Source organism: Condylura cristata, unplaced genomic scaffold, assembly GCF_000260355.1.
Source record: "Condylura cristata isolate star-nosed mole 26May11 unplaced genomic scaffold, ConCri1.0 scaffold00014, whole genome shotgun sequence".
Lineage (NCBI taxonomy): Eukaryota > Metazoa > Chordata > Mammalia > Eulipotyphla > Talpidae > Condylura > Condylura cristata.
The window spans coordinates 52,143,106-52,160,608 of record NW_004567115.1 but is presented as its reverse complement, the minus strand read 5'-3'; the positions used below and the strand labels follow the sequence as shown (position 1 = coordinate 52,160,608).

Sequence of the window (17,503 nt, the reverse complement as noted above, 5' to 3'; positions counted from 1 at the left end):
GGGTTGGGGCGAAGATGACAGAAACCCAGGGCGAGAGAACCTTCCCCCTGGCTTTGGGTGTGGGCAAGGAGAGGCCGACCTCAGCATTTCCATGAGCCTGAAGTGGAGCATCTTGGGGGAGGCTCGTGACCTGGGCCCGTGGGAAGATGTGAGCCGGAGAAGCAGCGGCAGATGAAGAAAAAGCGCTTTTGCTTCTGGTCAGCCTGACCTGAGTGCAGGCGTGATGAGGCCAGGGCCCAGCCCCGGGGGCTCACCTCTGGAAGGCAGCGTGCGCAGGGCTGCTGGTCAGCTGGGGCAGTGCTGGCATCAGTTACACTGACCCCGGCCACACGGCGAATAAAGCTTTCTGCATTGGTGGCAAAAGCCGGTCAGCCGATGCCGGAAGGCGGGGTCAGGGCAGGGCCAGGGCCGGGGGCTGGTCAAGACCACAGACGCACCGTGCACAGACAGGGTGGTGGGAGAGGGAGGGAGTGGGAGGGGAGCGGCCCCTGTGGGGGCAGAACAGGCAGATGCTGGGCACAGGACCACTGGCAGGGCAGGCGGGCCGCCGTGTGAGAGGTGAGACGGGCCAGCAGTTGTGGACACAGCTCGCGCCGTGCGCGCACCTTGTGGTGGTCTAACGCCCAGGTATTTGGTCAGGCCGTCTTCCAGATCCCCTGATGGTTCCGGGGGTTCTCAACAGTCGGCGTCTCAAGCTCGGCCTGTCCGCCACACAGCCTGGCAGCTGGACAGTCGCCTGGAGGCCTTGGCGTGGGCTTCTGGCAGTAGCTTTGCCAGAGGTGGGGCAGGCTGAGACTGGACGTGCGGAAGAAGGTTCGTGAGATGCAGAAGCCAGAGGGGAAAGCCAATCAGAGGCTTCCATCTTGAAGCTGAACTAACTCCAAACCCCCCTTGCTCACTGAGGAGAGGACGCGGGCACCCTGTCATTTCTACAGTTTTCTGAGCTGCTGTTCTGAGTGTTCTTGGAGCATTCGTGCTAAAAGGGAACAGGGATGGGAGATCTGCCATTTCAGCCACACAAAGGACAGAAGTCCTTTTAATTATGACTGTGCCAATCGGGATCTTGCTAAGACAGCTAATTACATGTCAGGAGGACACTCAGTCATTGGGAACAATTGTCATTATATTCTGATAGACTCATTTGCTGCCACCCCGCGGTCACCATGGTTACGATGTGAAGCACTGAGGCAGACCTTCACTGGATCACAGCACACCAACGTGAATTTCAGCATTCACTACGGCTGCGTGGAGCCACTTTTACTGGAAAGTGAGGAAGAACAAGCCTGGGGTCACGGGAGCTGGCGCCCCAGGCCGCCTAGAGGGCGCGAGCGCTCTCAGCCTCCGGCCAGGCAGCGCCGAGCGTCTTGCCGTCTGTCAGGGTGCTGGCTAACGAGCGGGCGGTGTGGGGCTCGTGGAGAACGGCCACGCTCAGGTTCGAGTGGGGATGACTAGGTTTCATTTTGCTCAAATGTCACAGGAAAAGGATTCAAAACGTCACTCAGGGACATGCACACTTGCCGTCCAGGGCCCTGGGCGGCGACAGAAGGGCAGGATGTCAGACCCCGGGTGCCCGAAATGCCCCCCCGCTGCCTTCTCACCTGGATTTCCTCTCTGCTCGGCGGCAGAAGAAAACCAGTGTTACGGAATCAGATCTCTCAGCTCATTCACTCTCTCTTTTGCCGCCCTGCTCAGCCCCAGTAAGACGGACTAATGAACCTGCTAGGAACGTTCTCAATTTGTACATTTCCGGCTTTTGAACACAGAGATTTGCACAAAACTGCCCTCTAGGGCCAGCGAGTCGCCACCTGCCCCAAGGGCCTGCGTCGCATCACAGCACAAGGACTAAGCACAGCCTCTCCACAGTACGTGTGTGAGAGGAGTTTTGTAACTAGGAAACAGCTGCAGACTCGACGTACCGAAAAGCCTTTCCTACCACACCGTGTGGTAGTTCGCACAGACACGGGCATCTCTGCTCTTAAGCGAGAACCATCGTTCGGAAAGAAGGGTGCACGGAGACGACCGCGGAGCTTGACAGCGGCGTGGCTGGGGGAGACCCTTAGGGCGGGCCCTTCACAGCTGCCTCTCGGGGAGCGTCCCTGTTTGCGGGGCGCCCTCGGACGGCAACCCTAGGTTTTACTAGGCCGCGGCTGAGCCTAGGAAAAGAACAGCGTTTTCAGGGCTCACAGCTCAGCCTGCCACCTTCAGCCTGCGGACAGCTGACCCCAAAATCCTGAGTAAACACCCCTGCCACGCAGAGCACACAAAAGGAATGTTACAGGTACGATGCCCCCACCCCGCCCCATCTCCGCCCAAGGACACCGCGCAGAGCCGGTCGGCGGGCCGGCACGCGCGTGGGCTCCTGGCGACCTGGCTCAGTAAGCGCCCAGTGGGTCAGCTGGTCGCGACACGCCCCAGCGAGTACAGTAGTGCGACACACCGTCAGGACACGGCAGACGCGGTCTCTGCCCGACGGGAGGTTTTCGCCACAGAGGTTAACACAGAAGCAATGCACAACGGAGGGGTGAGCAGGGGTCAATGCCGAGCACTGCGAGCATGGGACGAGTTATTGCCTAAGAATCTTGAGACTCAAGGGGCGGGGGGGGGGACGGACACTCTGATTGTTCTCTGAACAAAAGGACAAAAAGCAACATGAAAAGGCAGAGCCGCGAGCGGGAAGACTGCTTCTACCCAAACCCTTCTTGAGACCTAAGAGGGAGTAAGGACTTGAAGTTCACATTTTTAGGACGGGCTGGGGCCATCACGGGAAGGGGGTGATTTCCACAGCTCAGGTAGCTGCTGAGAAGACGGGCAACAGGCAGGAAGGAGTGTCCAGGTGAGGAGGTGAACCCCACCACCGACTCTGCCCCATGTGGAAAGGGAGCTGTCCCAGCGAAGACGTCAGCTCGAGACCTCAGGCTTTGATCTGGAGCCCAGAGGAAACGTAAGAGGAACTGGTCACCGACGGAGAGCTGGTGACCGGAGAGACTGATGAGAGTCGACTCCGGTGCCTGATGGTTGGAACCAAAAGGGGCAGGTGTGAGGCCCGAGCCCATACGCGAAGGCCTGAGACCACTGCGGCAGCCAACCCCTCAGAGCTGTTCCCTTTGAGGCAAGAGCACAGCCAGCCCTCCAGGCCCTGCGAGGCACCGGCCACACCGCCTGCCCCCTCTCCGCAGGCGCTGGAGCGCTGGGTCGTGTGGTTGCCTCTGCTCACTGGAGGGAAAAGTAACCTTCAGGGGATTTTCCTGTCCCGGGGCCACTCTTCCTGTGAGGGAAAAGGGGCCTGTCTGGGGGATGCGGCAGTCCGGGGATGACAGCAGGAGCCGCCAGAGCTCGCAGGCCAGAGGGTAACTACTCAGCACAGCTGAGAGGATGGCACTGGTCACGAGCACGCCCGACAGCCTCTAGCACCACCAGATGCCTGTCTGGGACTGCCTGGCACCACGTCTCAGGTAAGGATGTGAGAGCACCGCCCTCCCCAACCTTTGTCTCTTGTGGGGTTCGCAACGACAGGCAAACGTCATGGCGGGAGAAGGGTGCCCTGGAAGGCTGGCTTGGACGTACGCTGACTGCTAGCGTGACCGCAGTAACTCTGACAGGAAAGTCACATGAACTTGCTGGCCAGGTTCTCCCACCTGCTGTTACTCCCCTTTACCTAGGAAGGTGCAGCCCCCAAACAACCCCTTGGGACCTGAACAAAGTACAGTAGTGAGAGAAAAGGACAGACTCACCAAAGAGCGGGAAATGGGATTTTGTTTTAAAGGAGACTGGTAGCTTGCGAGAGGCCAGTGTAAGGTTCTATTTTAATACCACCTGAAAGTTTTAGAAGAACATCTCCCGCCCAAAGATACCACATCAGACAGTGGTGGCTCCAGGTGCCACCCCAGGAGTTAAGGTGGGCTGCAGAGTCAAGCCTGCCCCCGACACACACCACAAAAAAAAAAAAAAAAAAGTCATCAGTAGATTTAAATCTGGGCCCCAAAGAAGTAGATTTTTTCTGGTGAGAAAGCAAGTTCTCTGTAGGAAAACGGGCTCCCGGGCAGGCCAGCAGACTCTCCTTCTAAGCGGCCGGGGGTGCAGACCCTCCTCTGGGTCCTGCCGCCCAGCGGGTGCTGTCCAGCCCCCGGCTGCCAGGGGAGGCTGGGGCGGCCTTCACGGACACCCGCTTTCCTCTGGTCTCTGCAGCCTTTCTCCTTCCTGCAGGTCTCGGCTCTGGCCTGGCAATCCTTCTTTAGAAACCACAGCTGCCTTCACAGTCTGAGTCTGTTTCTTTAAAAAGCCCAGCAAGACCAACAACACGCACAGCCCCAGCCGTGAGGAGCCATCCTTACGATAATCTCCTTACGGCAAAGCGTGGATGTGGCTGTCACACAGTGTATTTCGCGCTCTCTCTATTCTTTCTGACTTGACAGAATAAGCAGACAAAATTCCACTGAAAGGCAAAGACATCTTTCTTCTACGCAATTTAAAAGAAAGCGAACACAACCTGCTAACTGAAATAAGAAGTCAAACACACCAAGGAGGAAGATGAGCAGGGAGGATCATTCCTGAGAATAACAAATGCTCCTCTTGAATTGTTGTTCAAGTAATACGGTAAATCAGAAGAGGCGCCTCCGCCGGGCTGTCTCGGAAGCTGGAAGAAGTGTGTGTCCCCTGAAAGCCACGGACACGAGCAGACCCTGGCCCTGCCCCGCGCCTCAGAGCAACAGACCCAGCAGGTGCGCGGGGACGGCCGCTCGCTGCTGGTCGCTGGCCGGCGGGGACCGCATCGCTGCGGGTGAGGAAGGGGAAGGAGCTGGCCGGCCAGTCTCTCTCACACCAGTGGTTTTAGACACGGGGTGGGGGGAGGGGTGGAGAGGCGAGGAAATGGCACCTCACCGCTCTCAGAGACGCCTGCAGAGATGCCTGCAGGTGCGGACTTGCAGATGAGCCCTGCAGCCAGCTGCCCCCCTCTAACTAGGCTCCACCCCGTGCAGGGAAAGGGCCGCCGCGCCCCCCAGACACACCGGGGCGTGGCACCGAGGCGGCTTCCTCCCCACAGTGACAGCGCCGTCTGATCGGTGCCAAGAGATCATCTCATACAAGGCCAGCAGATGTCTTTTTTTTGACGCATGAACAGTTAGTTCTTCATTTTGCTATTAGATGACAAGGTGATCACAGGGCGACTTTATAACGCAAGTTCACTGTTTGGTATTTTTGAGTTCTCAAAATGAAAAAACGATTTATCAAATATAAATATTTTTAAAAAGTAACAAAAGTGCTACATGTGATCAAGGAAAAAAATTCCATTAGTTACTGCCGCTTAAAGTAGATTAAACTTTACAAATATTACCACATCCATTATCAATATGGCTTCCAATTATTAAATAAATTGCCTGTAGCAGAATCACTTTTCACACCTCTACAAGGACACAGTAAAGAGACACCCAAGCAGTCTCGTCCCACCGCGTCTGCTGAGCCACCACGGGGCGGCGGCGTCCCCTGCTGTTCCTGCTCCTGCCAGGCAAGTGTCTGCGTCCGCGACAGTCAGCGCAACCCCCACCACGACCGCACCAGCCGCTCCTAGTGAGGGCTTCAGCTACTGGACACAGAGACCGGAAGTTCATTCACACACTTTGACCTTAACTCCATCCTTGAAAGACTTTTTGGTAGCAGGGGGAGGGGACACAGCGGGACGCAAAGCCACTTCCGTGGGGGCCCTGCGCGCCGGACTCGGCGCCTGTGAGACGTTCAGCCCAGGCTTTTCCCAAAGCTCGCAAGCTGGGTTTTGTTTCTATTATGACTTTTGTTTCTTGTCGTTTCGTTTTAATCATGGTCCCAAAGGCAGAAGGCAGTATTTTATGGGCTAGGTCACACAGCTCGCGAGAGGAAAGAAGTCTGTGCCGGGCGTGTGGTGTCAACCCCAGGCTGCGACCGCGCGTTTCCTCGGACACGCTCAGGCCAGCACCCAGAGCAGCGGAATCTAGCCACAGCGTGGCGGAGAGGAGGCACGGCTTATTGCGCTGGGCACAGACCCTTCCCAGCCGAGCGGGCCCTAGTGTCCTTTACTCGGGACACCCGGTGTCTGTCGGTCCCGGCTGCGCCACCTCAGCTTGCATCCTGTCGTTCTCGGGGAAGAACAAGGGGTTCCTGACTAGTGTTACGGGGTCTACAGGCACCCAAGGTCTACGCGTAGCCTAACACTCGAGGACTGAGGGCGATCTAAATACCTGGGAGCACTTCTTGGAATGCTAAGACAGAGCAGCAAGATTTTCTAGCCTCGGGGGCCGGAGAGGGAAGTTGGTTGGTTGGTTATTATTTACTGGGAATTAATACTGAGAGAGTATATGCAAAGGCTGAGGGCACCATGCCATCTTCACAGAACAAGACCCTAACGGCTAACTGACATACAAGAAACTGCAAGTTATACTGTAAGAACACATGTGAAGGACCGAGGAAAGTCTGCTAAGGTGCTACGTCTACACTAAGTTAACTGCTCGTGTCACCTCCCTGATCAGTCGTCTTCCAGGGCCTCTGTCTTGATCTCGTTGGCTCCCTGTCGGGCCAATGCCAAGATAGTGTGGTTGACGGCCGCCATTTCCACAGCCAGTGAGATGGGGTCCTGGTGGTCACTATGGCTAGTGCTGTCATCCTAGATGTGCAGAAGGAAGAGACAGGTGTTATCCGTGGGCTGGCGAGGCTCTCCAACTCACAGAGAGGCATGCTGGGGCGAGGGAGGTGCCGCGTCCGTGGGAGGAAGCAGTGGGGTGGGCTTGGGGCAGAGTAGAGGTGAAATGTATTTAAGTAGACACTGAATGGATACAGGGCCAGAGACTTCCGCTTGGCAGTTCTATGACTCAACAAGTAAAAGGCACGAAAAATGGCTTTTTATTTGCTTTTTGTTGCGCCTTTCTCCCCTCCATCAGAAAGACTGCTGGTGGCGATGATCAAACCTGGGTTCTTTTAGGTTTGCCCCCCAAAAGCCCACTGAGCTCTGCAACAGTGCACTATGGAATTCTGGATTGGCACATTTATAAAGAGTCGGTCAGAATTCAAGGAGGCACTCCGCTGGGCTCGGAAAACTAGATAAAATCAACATCTTACAGATAAACTTTTTTTTATAAAAAACTGAGCAAAGACCTTTGCACGACATCAACCCAGAGCTGGGCTGTGACTGGTGGGAGCGGCTCTGCAGCCAAGTGACCGCCCTCCTGCCCGCGGGGAAGGGGCGCGGTGTCTCACCCAGAGGCGCGCACACCCCCGCAGGCTCGGCTCCAGGTGTGAGCAGTAAAGCTGCGAAGAAGCCGGCCGTGCTGGCGCTGAGGCCACAAAGCAGGGTAAGCTGCTCACCTGTCACGCCTTCAGGCGAGCACTGCCTCAAAAATCTTAAAAAAAGCTCTGGAATGGTCAGTCCCCTTGGGGAAAAAGCATGGAATGCGCTGCCCTTGGGGCATCTGGGAAAAAAGACAGAAATGACCCACCTCCATGGGGGACTGAAAAGTAACAGGGCCATCTCAAACTGGAAAGACTCACAGACCCTTTCCAGGGAACGTGGAGCGCCGGCCCGGAGCGTGCGGGAAGCCCGGGCAGTGCAGCGTCACTGTGTCAATTCTCATTCTGCACACACTGTCCTTACAGAGTCTTAGAAAGGACGGTGCCGCGGGGCTCCTGCAGTGTCTGCGCGGGCCGGGAGGGGCCGGGAGGGGGCCGGCGGCCGTGCAGGAACAGCGGGCTGAATGTGAGAGCTGGCTGGGGCCAGGAGAAGGTGCGGCACCACAGGCAAAAGAACAAGCCTTCCTGCAGCAGTCTTTGCCCCATCAACTAGTGAAGTGAGTTTTAAACGTGCCTGAAATGTGAACCAACACTACCAAGGCGTGGAGACAGAGCCCCACACTCGCGCTCAGTCCATCCAGGGGCTACAATTAAATATATTTTCCCCCCAAGCAATGAAGAGGCGGTCGGAGGGCGCAAGGAGACATGCATCATGAGAGGACGTGTGTGTCGCGTGCCAGAGACGCTGGAGCACCGCCGGCCCGGGCTCAGGGCTCCCGGCCACAGCGGGCGGCCTGCCCGGCGCGGCATGGACACGCTGGGCGGGGCCGGCCCGCAGCCCTAGCATTTCTCAGACACTGAGTGTGTGCGTGGTGAATGGTGTAACTTGCTTGTTTGGGTCAGATCCTTCTCTCTTCTTCTACCTTCTCTGCTTCTCTGCCTCCCTCTGAACTTCTTCCCTCCTCCTCCTCCCCATTGCGTACTTGCCAAGTATCCTGTTGTATGACAATAAATCCAGGCGGGTGAGTAGCGATTTCTCACAAATTCAACAGGACAACTGAATCTTACCACATTCCTTTCAATTACATGACAATCTAACTAGACACATGAGCAGAGTGGAGGGACGTCAGACGGCCTCCCCTCCCCCACCCTGCACGACACGCACCCACAGAAGGGGCCGCTGCACTGTCCCCCTCAGTCACCCGGCTGGGCTCGGCTGCGCACCTGCTCTGAGTAGTCGTTGCCATCGACGTCATCGCTGTTGGAGTGGCCTCCCGGACTCTGTACGTCTATCCCATGACTCTCCAGGATTGCTGCTTCTTCGAAAAAAGCAAATAGATCCCTAAATTATGTGCTACATTGTCATAATGGCTGAGACCGAATGAATACTGGCGTTGAGGAATCCAGAATGTAATCAAACGGAAACGGAGGCTGCGCGTGCTGCTCTCACTAACGCAGCGGGTGCCCTGGCGGGGGGCTGCACCGGCCCCGCGCTCCTGGGCGCGGCTGCGCCTGGGCGGCTGCCTGGCACCTCATAAATACTCACCCACTCGTCAACCAGCCCTGCTGTCTCCGGGCTCTAGAAAGTGTTCAGAATTGGAGTGCGGAACAGCAAGTATGCTTACAAACCAAACACAACTTTAGAAGCTCAAAACAAGCCCCTACCCCACTCACTTCTATTCCCACTTCTTACACGTTTTTAAAACTCTCTGCTTTTTGTGTGTGCTGTCTGTCAAGACCTTCTCATTCCCTGTTTGTTAGTCAGAGGTTTCTTAATACCTAAGTCTTCGCCCAGTGATAACAAAGCAGCTGAGGACAGCACAGCCCTCTTCTCTGGGACCTTCCATGCAGCTTAACTACGCACGCCCGGAACAGTGGGTTGGGGCATGCGTCGTTTTATATGCTAGGGTATGACGAACAATGAGCTTCAGAAATAATGACGTCATTGTTAGTACTGTGCAAGCGGGTAAACAATTCTGCCTCTGGGTCACTGAAATCATACACACAGGGGTGGCTCTCACTGGGTCAGGCCCTGAGACCGACAGTTCTAAACCGAAGCCCCCTCACATGGAGCGCGCCAGCGAGATGCACTTGGGCAGAGAAAGCAGCGTGTCTGCTACATTACCGATATTGGCTCTCCTCTTGATCTCCTTCCGCCTGTTAGCAAACCAATTATACACTTTCAGGGAGGTTACTCGTTCCAGGTCTGACAGCTTTTTGCCTGTGAATGCATGAATAAAATTCAGATCATGTATCTAAAGAATAATGCTTTTCTTTCTTTGAAGTACTTTTGTCTTCGCTACCAGAGCAGCTGTTCTAGGGGGTTATTATTATTTCTTTTTAGCATTAACTAGCAATGCACACACTCAATTTATTAAACACAGAAATGAATATACAAATGGCAACTAGTAACAGAATTCTCTTCAATTCAGACAGCCACGCTGTTTAGCAGGACTTGCAACACTGGCGCTCGCTAGGACTTCTGATCTCATCAGCCATCTCCGGCTCAAAGTCCCAGGCGGCTTCCTTTAATTAGCATCATTTGAGATGAATGTGTGATTCTTTCTCAGTTTCCAGACAGCTGAAACTTGTATGCTTACGTTCACGTGTATTTTTAAGGCTCCGTGTTAACCAGTCTGTGTGGCCTCGAGACGGGTATCCCCAGGCTCTGGGACTCCGGGCAACCTTCTACTTCGCTGAAAACTGACCTCATGTGGAGAGCGCCAGCCTTGCCAGCCAGGGGCCCTGAGTCATGCCTACCCGCCCCCGTCCTAATACTGTGCCAGCTTTTTATCCAGGGGCTGGAGAGGCAGGGGAGGCCTTGGCGACGGAGGGCTGATGTGTCTCTGGGGAAGAGTCGAGTTCCTCTACAGTTTTAGGACTGGGCTTTGGCTTATGTGAAGTAAGGATTTAGATTTTTCATGGAAGTGTTGTTGGGGTTGAGTGTTCAAAATTGCTAGAATTCTAGCTTCTAGCAAAGGGAGAACAAACTACCATTTGTTATAAAAATATTAATGTCTAAGCCAGTTATACCGACTGGCCAAGTGGGGGCTGACTGGGTCATCTGATCTGAGAGTCGGCTGGTAACAAAACCGCAGTGTGAGATAGCATTTCAGCAGAGTCGAAAAGACAGGTTAACCAGCTCTGGTGACCTGCATTAGAACAACAGGAGTTCAAAGTGGAACCAAGCAGAAGTCAGCCCTGTGTGGTAAGGAGATAGAAGTCAACTCCAAAAAAATTTGCTTTCCCCAAGCAGGAATACAGAATTCACAACTGTATAAAAACAAACAAACAAAAAAACCCTCTCAATCTGTTTATTAACAAGCTTGCTTTTATATATTCCAAACTTTATTTTGGAGTTGATATATTTATGCTACAGTTTTGGTCAGTGAAATCCATACAGCCTTTGAAAAGTCGCTTACGCCAGGTCACCCCCGGAGCTCTCCCGGGGAATGATTTGGAGACTCCTGCTGCCTTACAAGTGTGGCGGCCACAGGGCAGTGACACCCTGCAGGAGCGTGGACTGAGGAGCTGAGAGCGGCTGGCTCGGGTGGGTAAAGGAGGCTCCGTCCTCAGTCCTGGTCTGGAGCTGAGGGTGCCACGACAGGCGGGGGTGGCTGCCTCACCTGGCTTCTGTATGACCGCGTTGCAAGCGTTTGCAATTTCTTCTCTCTTTGCTTCATCTGGGTATTGATTCTCATTGAAGTAACTGCAGAGACAATCAATTAAGATACAAAGTTTGCACTTTTTAAAAAATGCTCTCATCAATACCTTGTCCACTGAAAAGTATGTGCATTGGAAGTAACACTAGTCCAGGCACCGTGAGGAAGGAAATGGTCTCTCTGTGGTCCAATACGGTGGCCACCGCTCACCGTGCTGTGACACTTGAAACAAAGCTGTGTGACTAAGGAGGGGAATTTTAACTCGATACATAATTTTAGTGAGCTGAAGTTCAAGCGGCTACAGCATGGCTGTAGTCACTGCCGTGAGGCGTCAGAGATGTCCTCACAGTCATCTGTGACAGGGCTGGCCGGCTGTAGGCCTGTCACCAAGGCAGTGGAAGGAGTAACAGGACTTTTTGGCTGTCATATTGCTTATCGCAGTAGAAATTGAAAATCACCCAACTGTCCATCCATGGGAGGACAGCAGAACATCCGGGACATCTATGTTTACGCCCAACTACTTAGAAGTGCCTCGGAATCCAAGTTAGAGCTCTCTCCACACTGACCTGGAGGGATGTTTATGATGTATTTCTAAATGAGAAAAACAATCTTCAGAATAACGAGCATGTAAAACTACAATTACAGAATTTGAAAAGTTCCTGACTCAGTCCATAAATCTGTGTGGGTCCAAGCGGAACGGGTGCCTGTCAGGTTGTAAGTACTGATTACTTAATTGTGGGGCGTCCAGGGAAAGGAGAGCAAACGTCTTCTCCTTCTTTGCCTTTTCCCATGTTCGAAGAAGCTACATTGCTTCAGTGTAACAGGGCGCAGGACGCCCACTCTGGCCAAGCACCCTCACATCCTGACACCACGTGGAACAGAGAACTTACTAGTGCTGCTTTTTCTGTCATCTGTGAGTTATTAAAACAAAACAAAAAAACACAACAACTCCCACCCTGGAAACTGATGACAGGAAGGATCCCTGTGAAGTGCTGGCCGGGCTACTTCTCCGAGGCGCTCGAACGCGCGTGACCTCCCAGCACCCCTCCCGCGGCACTGTGCGGACGGCAAGAAGCGGCAGCCCTGCCTCCTCACGGAGCCACAGCGGTCCTCCATGCCCTCCGTGGTGGGCCCCGCTGCCGTCTGCCCATAGCTGCCTCGGTGGCCAGCCTGGCCCGTCCCACCACCGACCTCCCAGGCTTGCCAAGCCCCACCCTTCACGTGATAGACACCTGCTTTGCCCCTCTCTTCAGCACCTTGCCGCCCATGGGCTTCTGCTCCTATCGCCTAGGGGGCCAGTGTTCAGACTGTGGACTTTTCCAGAATGCTCCACTCCCACAGGGCTACCGGCCTTTCTCTTTACTCTACTTCAGCCGTTCACTCAGGCCTTGGACTTTCGGTTGGTGTCATGAATCAAGTAACAGTGGCATCACCGGGAACTATTCAATGGCAAAGCCCCAGACCCACCAAACTACACCAGAACCTGAATTTTAACAAGATCTAAGGATGACCTGCAAGCACATCAGCCTTTGAGAAGCACTGGGCTAGTTCATTCACTTACAATTCAGCCACGAAGTCCACAAAAGCAGGTAGTAAGTAACTGATAGGCGAGCAGACCCAGACCAGACACAGACAATTCTGGTTTCCAGCCACTTACGGCCCGCAGCTGGAGCGCACGCCTGCCAGACACACAGAAACCTGCACCCTCGGAAAGCCCGAGGGAGGCGTGGGCGGGGAACTGTGGGATGCGTCTGAGGATGCGTCGCCTCGGGAGCTGGGGCACCAGGACCACCCGGCGGAGGCAAGGACGGCACTCACGCCAGGGAGTGGCACATGCAGGGGCAGCACAGAGAGAAAAGGGCGGCATGGCTGGCACCGAGGGCCACAGGCGGACCGGGAGGCGGGCCAGGCGCCCAGTAGTGGCACGTGCGTGCTTCGTAGGCGGTCGTGGAGACTTCAGCTTGAAATCGAGGTTTTCAAGCCACAAAGGGAACAGGTTTTTGCGCCAGCCTTCAGAAGGCTATCTCCATGACCGCAAATTCTGAGATTCCCCAACCAACTTTCCACTTACCCACTCCTCCTCTTCAAAGTAATTTGTTCTTCACCTTCTTTATAATCTCGAATCTTTCAGCCCTCCCCGACAACATTAACATTTGCTCTCTGACTACTCTTCTTTGGCCTCACCTCTCTTGTCTTGGCTGAACTCCATGCTGACCCAAATCAACAATGTCCCTTCCAAGACATAGGATTGTTTAGCTTCCTGGCCCTCACTCTACCTGTCCATTCGACCTTCTTCCCTGCAAAAAGCCTCATTTTCTTCCATCCTTTTACATAAAGCAAGTGTTCGTGGACAAAGTCAAAAGAAGGCCAGACGGTCGCTTTACTAAACCTGTGCTTTCAAGTTTGGCTGGGCCCCTCGTTTCTGAAAGGGATTCTCTGAGTTTCTTCTAATCATCTCTAGTACTCCAACTCTCCCAACTCCACTGACCTGAAGCCCTCAAACAGCCACCGTCACTCCTCCTGCAGGTGACCTTGCCTCCTCTTCCGCTGCAGGCTATTTAATATGCTTGCATGATTTGTTTAGCTTTTCATCTTGGAAACTGCTGCTGTATCATTCACCCATTTATTCATCTGGGAGAGGAAGGTCGGTCTGCACTTCAAGGTCAACCCCACGTGTCTCTGATTCCATCACGTTTCATCTTCTTTTCTCTCTTCCTTGTACAGCCAATTTTCTCCCTGTACCCATACGATTACTTTATTTTACTGATTCTTGTGATACACATTTCTTCATAATCACAATCTCTAGGACAGGATACATCTCACAACTCTTGGTGTCTGCAAATTACTGAGGGTGTCCCATCCTCACTGGTACATGATATAAAGATGCATCTTCACTTAAGCCCGAGGTGAGGAGGAGTGTGGTGCTGAATTCAGCAAAGCCCTGTGGCCACTACACTTCACCGTGCGACTCTTCTCCCACGTTACTGCAAGCCCGCACAGATGTGCCCACAACTTCTGCCCATGTCTTGGTATTTATTCCTAATGCAGACCCCCAGCCATGTCTCATCCAAAAATGTTCAAGTTTGTTATGAGTTCAGACTTCTCACCCAAACCTCAGCTGCCTTTGTCTGTTGCTCCTCCCAGCCATGTGGCTGCAGCCCAGGGCAGTGGGGTGACCTTGGAGTCACCTGTATGCTCCAGAGCCTCTGGCCCGCACCTCTGCTTCTGTCCTCTCCACCAAGAGTCTGTCTTTCGGATTAGAGCTCAGAGACTGCCTGTCGGCCAGCTGAAGGATGAGATCACCCACAACGCTTTCCTGCTTGCTGATACTTTAGACACAGACGAAGGTCAGAGTAGAAATACTAGTACGTATTAAAATCAAAAGCTCAGGCATGTAAGAATTTCATTCATACCAGCTATAAATCTCTAACAATCCTTCCCTTCCGTTAAAGACTGAATATTCTTATAATTAAGACATGTATGCCCAGTGAAAATATTTTTATTAAAATGTGCTACCATACCTAAGATCTGCACACTGTCCCGCTTTCCTGTTTTTCTTTTTCAATGCGGAAAACAGTAACTCCTGACACAGTCCACAATCTAAACAGACCCTAAATTTAAGGTGCTCCATGGGAAATATTTATGATTAAAAGGGTTATAAATAAAAATTTTCATGGCAAAGCCACCTAAGGCTTTATTCAGGGGCCTGGGATACAGACAAAATACTGACATAGGGAGGAAGAGTATTTGGGCAAGACAAAGGTGGGCTATTTGTGGAAATCACGTAGCCAAGAGGGCGGTGTCCCATGTTACGAGTAAAGCACTATCTTGAGGAGGAGATTAAGTTCAAAATATGGGCCCTGACCTTAAGAACACACTTCAGTTTAGGGAGAAGAAAAAGTAAGAAGCCAAACAGTTCTGTCAGTGTGACAGGTCAGAAAGTCCGGCTGCTGGCTCAGTGCGTAAATGATCTGCTAAATAAATCCGGTGAGAACGCCCAGGGCTAGGCTGACGGGAGCTCACCCAACCGGGAAGGGCGACGCCCACGGCAAACACAGCACGGCACAGGCCCTGACATGCACTTGGGAAGCAGAAGGCAACTGGTCCCCGCAGCCTGCTCAGGCCCCAGGGACAGGGCACCCACACGGCCGGCTGCCCAGGGTGCGGTTATCTTGGACTGTATCAACAAATCCTTTTTCATTCCTCCTAACCACCCCACTTTAGATACTAAGTTATATGGTCACCCTAGCACCTCATTATATCACTGATGTATCTGAATTTAATGTCAACTAAAATCCTCCAAGTCTTCTGCATGTGGTCTGCGAAAAGTATGGTAATTGCTGAGGAAATAGAAGGGTCAGCAATGCCGAGTAGTTTCCGTGACGAGACGCACACAGGGAGCCATGCGAGCCCAAGGGATGTGCTGGACAGCAGCCATCTGGCGGTAACCATCAGGGGCTGGCAGGCTAAGGAACGTAGGAAGGGTCATAAGCAGAAGCAGAAATTAATGTTAGAGACACAGAAAACAGTGGCTTAGTGAATCCCGTGGCAAAGTTAGGGTGACCGCCTGCAGGAGAACGGTGGCGGGGCCCTGCCTGCTGCCACTGTCTTCTCCAGGTCAGGAGGGGGCTGACTAAGACACAGCTGAATGCAAGTACGCCAGCCTCATTTCAGCTGCGAGTAAATGGAAGGAGCACACGCACAGGCATGTGAGCGGCGACGCCGGGCCACAGGTCTCGTGACTCTGACCTGAGGTATCACTGAACATTTATGAAATCACCAAAAACGCTGATAAAGTTCTAGCAGTAGTTTGGCCACATGTGGCAAAGATGAACAGACAAGCTTCTGGGTAAAGCCACTGGGGGGCACAGATGCGATGAAACACTGCAGAAGGCGGTGGGATGGGCGAGCTGGTGGGAGGACCACGTGTGCAGGGTGATGCAGCAGCAAGGGCATCCAGATCAGGGCGAAGGTGACGTGACTGTGTGGGGTGCATGGAAGCCCCCGTGTCCAGACAGGTTTTAAGTGTTCGGAGAAGGGGAAAGAACTTAGTGTGGCTGGAATATGGGACCCCAACTGAAGAAAACTGTTGGTCCACATTTTAAAGCGTTTGGAGCCAACCAACACTTTAGGCAGCTGCGGGGGAAGGGTGTCAAACAAGACTTACACCCATGTTTGTACAGCAATGTCTGGTGATGCCGACGGCAGGAGTCAGGCGGCTGAGGCACCTGGTGAACAGCGCACCTGGTGAACAGTGGGCTGACAGGTGGAGGAGGAAGGTGGCGCAGGCGATGTTTCAGAAAGGTGACAGCTCTCAGGGCAACCTTATCCCCTGGCTTTCAGCACATGCACGCGCACACGCCTTCAGCCCGCTTAAACTCTGCCTTCTGCTGAAGTAACAGCAGTTGCTACCATCACCAGGAGGATAAGCCGTGGAAACTGGCTCTAGGATTCCCAGGGGCAAGTTTCTAGACTGGAACCTTAGGGTTCAAAATACACTTCTGTCCTATGTAAGAATGTTTACAGCCCTAGATCTTTTTTAAGACAAGAAGGGAAAGAAATGTAAGCAGAAGTGTATCGGAAGTAAAAGGTAAAGCATTACACTCTGTAGACAAAGGGGCCTGCCACTGAGTGATCAGTGTCTTCACGGGAGGAACCGAGCGATCATTCTGCCAGACGACGACGGCAAAGAATTAAAATGAAAAGTGGCAAAATAATTTACCCGAGAGGAGAAGCCATAAACTAGTGGAAATGTCCTTGAAGCACTTTCATTTCAGTAACACTGATATCTGTAAACTGCAGGCCGGAGTCTTGGTGCGCATGTGGAAGAGGGCAGGCGTGGCTCTCTGGGCCGGGGGCGGCACCAGGAAAAGGACACCCCGCACCTCTGTGTCAACTCTTTTAGCCAAACAGATTCTAGCATCCTCACTTCACTCATTCCCAGTCAGGCTTCAGGGTGGCCAGACACTGGCCACTCCCTGCACTCCAGCCTGTCTTTCTTCATCACTGTGTGAAACCACTGGGCAGTGCACATACCATGAAACTCAAAGACTTGGCACCTATCTCCTCCCAGCCCAAAACAGCCCTAGGAGCATCCACAGTTCACTTACACACTGGGGTAGGTCGCCTGGATTTTATTCAATGCGTCGAAGTCCCTCTGATACCAATCATACCCTTAAAACTACTCCCGAGAAACAGCAGCAGCAGAAAGGACGGGAGGAGAGCCAGAAGTCAGCTACGCAGAGGATGACTCTGCATTTAATGTGGACGTTGGGCCAGTTAGAGACCCTGATTGGCTGATCAGCCACCGCCTGTGGGAACGGGGACAAGGACACCCGAGTGCGCGCGGCTACAGCACGGGCCAGGGTCACGGCCAAGCCTCTGAATGCCGAGCCCCGCACTGCTGACTAAGGAAGTCGCTGGGTGGAGTGGCGTGAACAGCATCGCCTGAAAATGTACGTCTACCCGGGAACCTTAGCATGAGATCTTATTTGGAAACAGGGTCTTTGCGGACGTTTGTGGCAAGGATCAAAGTGAGGTCATATGCATCCGAAATCCAACAAGCGTCTCCTTATAGACACAGACGACTA

At 53.4% G+C, this 17,503-nt stretch overlaps 1 protein-coding gene across 5 annotated transcripts in view; it reads right to left on the bottom strand.

Annotated features, from left to right (window-relative positions):
* Positions 1-6: 6 nt before the first annotated feature.
* HMBOX1 (homeobox containing 1) overlaps positions 7-17,503 on the bottom strand; it is a 107,432-nt gene continuing 89,935 nt past the window's right edge. The window contains exons 7-11 of one of the 5 annotated variants that reach the window (XM_012724881.1): positions 10,878-10,960; positions 9,377-9,472; positions 8,476-8,570; positions 8,175-8,246; positions 7-6,631 (exon numbers count right to left, since the gene is read on the bottom strand). In XM_012724881.1, the coding sequence (XP_012580335.1) occupies positions 6,494-6,631; positions 8,175-8,246; positions 8,476-8,570; positions 9,377-9,472; positions 10,878-10,960 (484 nt within the window). In that variant the 3' untranslated portion in view covers positions 7-6,493. Of the gene's footprint in view, positions 6,632-8,141; positions 8,247-8,475; positions 8,571-9,376; positions 9,473-10,877; positions 10,961-17,503 lie in introns of all 5 variants that reach the window. The other 4 variants (XM_004682428.2, XM_012724882.1, XM_004682430.2 and 1 more) reach the window with 4 other exon arrangements.